This window comes from Lycium ferocissimum, unplaced genomic scaffold (genome assembly GCF_029784015.1).
Source record: "Lycium ferocissimum isolate CSIRO_LF1 unplaced genomic scaffold, AGI_CSIRO_Lferr_CH_V1 ctg8813, whole genome shotgun sequence".
Taxonomy (NCBI): Eukaryota; Viridiplantae; Streptophyta; class Magnoliopsida; order Solanales; family Solanaceae; genus Lycium; species Lycium ferocissimum.
In genome coordinates, this window is record NW_026727439.1 from 324 (window position 1) to 5,927 (window position 5,604).

At 34.9% G+C, this 5,604-nt stretch overlaps 1 protein-coding gene across 2 annotated transcripts; it reads left to right on the forward strand.

Moving 5' to 3' along the window:
* The first annotated feature begins 3,906 nt into the window (after nt 1–3,906).
* Nucleotides 3,907–4,947, forward strand: LOC132045971 (protein MICRORCHIDIA 7-like). 2 transcript variants are annotated; one of them, XM_059436534.1, is made up of 4 exons: nt 3,907–3,980; nt 4,105–4,139; nt 4,240–4,318; nt 4,693–4,947. In XM_059436534.1, exons 1-4 carry the CDS (start codon nt 3,911–3,913, stop codon nt 4,845–4,847), a joined length of 339 nt encoding a protein of 112 aa, XP_059292517.1. In that variant the 5' UTR covers nt 3,907–3,910; the 3' UTR covers nt 4,848–4,947. The 2 variants fall into 2 exon arrangements, with proteins under 2 accessions (XP_059292517.1, XP_059292516.1); XM_059436533.1 differs by having other exon boundaries at nt 3,926–3,980; nt 4,105–4,318.
* Nucleotides 4,948–5,604: the final 657 nt, after the last annotated feature.

Genomic DNA, 5,604 nt, shown 5'->3' on the forward strand with positions numbered 1-5,604 from the left:
AACTATACATCACAATTTTTTATATTACATATTATGAAAGCATTATAAAACACAATCTAGTTTTTCAAATGGTCTAAACAACTCTTTTTCCAAGTAAAATTCATATCGATTTTCAAATACCTTTTCAACTTTAACTTCAAATACTCTTTATTTTCGAACTTCAATTAAATCATGTCCAAAGGCCTATAAGTACTCACACTCTTTGTTTTCAAAACTTCAATCAAATCATGTCCAAACAAGTACTCCTGTATAGAAAAAGAATGGTGGGGTTGGAGGAAGAATGCATCCAGAGTTTATTTATCTGTGAATTATGAAATAACTTTCTTATAAAGATTACTGCTATAGATCACAAATTTTTAAAGGTACGAATCACACTACTAGAAACATAGGTTTTCCCCCACCGGCATTCAGTGAGAAATTTGTGTTATAAAACATAATTATCCCACCCCATTCCCACCGAACCAGCTTGGGAAAACGCGTGATGGGAAACAGTTTCCATTGAAACGCTGGGAAACTTCCAAATTTTTTGTGTGAAAATACTACTATTTATGTTTACCCCACTTACATTCAGTGGGAATAGTCATTAAACATTTTTAATGAAAAATTTCAGTTACAAAATTGTGATTTTTAGCAGTGTCAGTATGGAAGTAGCATAAAACAAAATCCAATTTTATAGTTAAAAATATTTCAAGAAAGGTCTATTCCTTTTTGGATGTTGTTTAATGATATTTTACTATTGAACCAGCTCGCCAAACAATGTTAAACTAATGGATGCTGACGGAAAATAAGCATTAAGGAATTAATTTTAATTCAAAACTAGCTTCCAAAACTTTTACTCTGTTAAGTGTTGAGCCAGGATTTTCACTAGAGTACATTGTCATCTAATTGAAAATGATGGATGCTAATTAAAGACTATTTGTAAAGTTTGGAACTTTGCATTGATAAGAAACTCTTGCATGAACGAAGTACAAGATATTGTAAGCCTTTCCCCTTTTCCTTATTCCTTTGTTGTTCAATATACTATTAGCTTTGGATTTTGCATTAAAGTAAAGATTTTTGGACATTGCCATATAATTGAATCTAATTGATGTCCTACTTGATTAGTATTTGAAGTCATTGCACAATATAATGTAGCTATGTAGCCACATGAATGAATTGAATTTGGGATGAAATATAGAGTGTAGTAGAAGAGCTCTACAAGATTATTAGTAGCACATACCCCATCCCTACCCCACCCCCTGTTGGTGCTATTTATCGTATTAAACATTGGAGATCTATAATCACATGAAAGGAAGTTGTCTCAAAAGACCTACAATAATCTCTTAGAATCCATTAAGACTTAGCTAGAAATAGGGCACACGGAAAGAAAAAGATCTGTAGAGGTGGCACTAATTAGTTGGGATTAAGTTTTTGTCATGTTAGGAGTGTTTTAATCCTTTTTTTTTTTTTCCAAAATCCATCACCATCATAGTGATGGGATGCAACCCCTACCATGTCCATTGATTCCAAAATATTGGAGGGGACATGGTTACCTCCATACACAAGATTACATTCAATACTATACTAAAGATATACTAATGCATTGAAACTTTAAGTCAGTTAATGCATTTTGCCTAAGTCACCTCACGGAGGTTCAAAGTACCAACCTGCGTTCTTTTTAACTCTCCTCCTAAAGGAAGGAAGGTTGAGCTTATTCATTCTGAGTGGTCCTCTAACTTCCATCGGCAAGTCACCTTCAATCAAAAAAATTCTAGGGACTTGTATTCTTGTTGCGTATGGCATCTGCCACCTCATTTCCTTCTCTATAGCAATGTTGTATCGAGATGTTTCTATGAGCCATCTTTGACTTAATGCTTTCTATGATGCCATGTAACCTCCAAGGAGGTTTAATGGAACCCTCAATCATTTGTACGACCATCTTGGAATCAATTCTACTTCGAGGGCTTCGAAGGGATGACAAGAAATAACTAGAGCTGCATATGCTTCACTATAATTGTTAGTGCGAAATTGGATGGATGTGCAAAGCCATGACCATATCCCATTTTCGTTCCTAACAATACCGCCTCCTGCTTTGTTTTGATTTTCCATGTAGCTTCCCCTGTGTTGAGCTTCCACGTGTTATGGTTTGCTCCACTTGATCATCTTACTTGTTATCAACGCTTTGAAATTTTCTGCTTGTAAACAAATTTCGGTGTAGTCTAAACGATTGCCACCTTGATCTGAAATAAAGATTGAAAACATATATTAGAAGCAGTAATATTTTTTAATTCAAATTTCTTAGTGCACCTTGCTCTCCAAATTTCCCAACATACTATCATTGGTGTGATAAGTAGGAGAAATTTGTGAACGATATTTCTTGGTTTTTGTCTCCACCACTGCCAAAGAACTGTTTGAACTGTTGAGCCAGTAATGCTAATCCCGCAGGTCTGGTAATGATTTGCCATGTTTGTCTTGCAAGTTTACTTTGTGCAAAAACATGATTATCAATTTCCACACATGCAGTCCTGCAACAACAACAACAACTAGCACCTTTGTCAATGTTAAGTCTTGAAAGATTAGCATCCAGAGGGAGATTTTTCTTTAAAAGCTTCCACATGAAGAAAGAAACCTTGAAAGGAATTTCTTTAATCCATATGTAGTTAAAGATAGGAGGGGCTACTTGTTTATTTCTCAAATCAAAAGACCGGAACATGTAAAAAGGCCATTGCTATTCGGCTTCCAAATAGGCTGGTCCTTTTCATCTTCTTTACCAATGTGAATACTTTTGATCAAATTCAAAGTATCCCTTGATAAGGAAAAAGGATTATCATCTAGCTCCCATTGCTGATTCACTAAGAAATATTTAACTTTTACATTACCTGGCTCGTCAGTAGGATTTAGCATCTGATAAAGAGACCCATGTTGAGTCCAGTTATCCCACCGGGAGTGTTTTAATCCTGTTAGAGAATTTATACGCCAATAGAAAATATAGATAACGTCTAGTACTTTTATCTTTATTTTGCATGATATTGGATTGAGATGAGCTTAAATAGACCAACACGATCAGTTGAGATTTATATAGCTAACCACAACTTGCTTGGGATTGAGGTGCAGTTGTTATTGTTGAAATTTCTTATACTATGAATGTTGGATAAATAGTTTCTTTTGATACCACTCATATATGTAATCTTGTTGATCTGTTGCTAAGGTTAGATGTCAACTTGAAGTTCTTTTCTTGGCGAAACAAGTTCAATTGTAAAAGAGAGAGAGAAGCCTTGAATTGCTAAAGGCGAGGTCAAGAGCATAAAATATGCCCCATAGGTTGAGGAATAGCCCTAAAGTATATATCTAGATAAGCTTAATAGGCTAAGAAATGTGTCTGATACGTAGTTGAGGGCTCGATGGGCTAAATTGAGAGGAAGAAGATAGAGTGGCTTGATGGGATATGGGCAGAGTTGAGTGAGAGAAGACACTCAGCTTGATACTGAACTATCTTCAAATATAAGTAAAAGAATTTTAGCATTCAACTCAATACAATAAGACAATAGGTTAAGTAACACGGGACTTGTATAGACTCCTTAATATGTCCATTTTTGGGAAAAATAACTCCTCATTCTCTTAAATCGAATTTAGCGTTCACACATTGTCTAGCACTTGCTTATGAGAGTGAGAATGGTATTGTCAAAGGCTAGCTCAGATATCTTGTGAAAGAATATGAACATTGGAACTAAAACCTTAACGCGTGAATAGAGTAACTCAGGACAACTATTAACCCTTTGAAAACTTTTACACAACCAAAGTGAGGGACATATACTTGTCTAACAATTGATATGGTTGACTGCTGGGTTAATGTAATTAACTACCTTTTTCTTATCACTCAAAAAAAAGGCATCCTTCATTTACTTTGATTTCATTCATATGTGCAGATGGCATGGATCATGTGAGAGTTCACCCAAAATTCTTGCATTCAAATGCCACCAGTCATAAATGGGCGTTGGGAGGTAAAGTTTGTTGCAAAGCTGAAGCTTTCATTTACTTTCATGTTCCTTAAGTTCATTTCTCCCATATATATTAGTGTAAGATTTCTCTTTGTTGATGTTTTTATAAGCTTGTTCTCTGCACGAGCTTTTGCTGAGCTTCTTGACAATGCTATGGATGAGGTACACGTGCTGTGGTTTCCTGTTCCGTTATTTCCTTTTCTCTTCTCCCTTCTTCCACCACCTTAATCACTCCCTTTCTTTGGAAATATTTTTCCTTCAGGTTTGCAATGGAGCTACCTATGTCAGTGTAGATGTGCTGGACAACAAGAAAGATAAGGGTAAAATGATATTAGTTGAAGGTATATATATTCATCCACTCTCCTTGTAGATTCTTTTGTTCAATTTTATGTTGCTGGTTCTCTGGATTCTTGGAGTTTTTGGAGAGATTCTCCTTTATTGTTCTACAGACCATACTTGTGGATCGGATACTTGATCTATAGTTGGTAGGCAAAAAAACTTTATTACATACCTCACAGTTGTGCGAGACTTTTTTTTGTCTCACACTTTAGTGGACCCGATTCTTACACTTTTGGGTCCACTAAGTTGTGAGACAAAAAGAAGCATCGCACAACTAATGTTAGTTATTGTGTGAGACACATAATAAATGTTTTCGTTGGTAGGCCGCTCTTTTCTCGTTTGAATCTTGAGTAATTCTTTCACAATTGGACTACAGATAATGGTGGTGGAATGACTCCAGATAAAATGCGCTCATGCATGTCTCTTGGATATTCAGCAAAAAGCAAATTAGCAAATACTACTGGCCAATGCGAGTTTATATGTCTGTTGCAGCAGCCAAACCATCTCTGTTCTGTTATTCGGGCGTGCTAAAAAGTTTTATTGGATCAAGCTGTTTTCCATATGCAACAATTGCCTTATTGTTTTGTAATGTTTTTGCAAGATGGAAATGGTTTCAAAACAAGCAGTATGAGACTGTGAAACAAAGAGCATGAATATCCAACCCAAATTAACCTTAAAGCAATGTGGAGTAGTAATCCAGGATCATTATAAGCTAGCGAACCTTTTTCACATTATCAATGAGGGGTACATATATCGCTAACATTATAAAATTGTTTGTGAATAAATATACTCTTTCCGTTCACTTTTACTTGTCCACCATTCTAAAAATAGACTTTTACTTTTACTTGTCCACTTTCACATATCAAGAGAAAAATAATTGATTTTTTCTGTTTTACCCTTAGCATTAATTACTATTCCAAATCATTTTCAAATCCATTAAAAAGTCATACACTAATTAATAAGGGTATCATGATAAAATATACGCTTCATTTATTATTTCTTAAAGGGTATGCAAAGTCCATAGTGGATAAGTAAAAGTGAACGGAAGGAGTAAAAGGTTTGGAGATTATATGAAGGTGGTAGACATAAAATTTTACATTTTAAAAATATTCAAGAATGCTTAGGTATCCTAATTATAATTTAATATGGTTAACAGTCAAGACACGAAAGACAATTTTTTTCTAAACTTTTTTGCTCAAAGTAGTACACGGAACTATAAAGAAAGAGTGGAAATTAAACGAGAACAATATGCATTGATTCAACATGACCCCAAGAAGCACACCAATTT

What these genes read in the sequence shown, in the direction of transcription:
- LOC132045971 (XM_059436533.1), top strand. Translation starts at nt 3,951, where the DNA reads ATGCCACCAGTCATAAATGGGCGTTGGGAG. An exon ending in TCATAAATGGGCGTTGGGAG is followed by an intron (nt 3,981 to 4,104) that starts GTAAAGTTTGTT and finishes TCTCTGCACGAG; the next exon opens with CTTTTGCTGAGCTTCTTGAC. An exon ending in TAAAATGATATTAGTTGAAG is followed by an intron (nt 4,319 to 4,692) that starts GTATATATATTC and finishes ATTGGACTACAG; the next exon opens with ATAATGGTGGTGGAATGACT.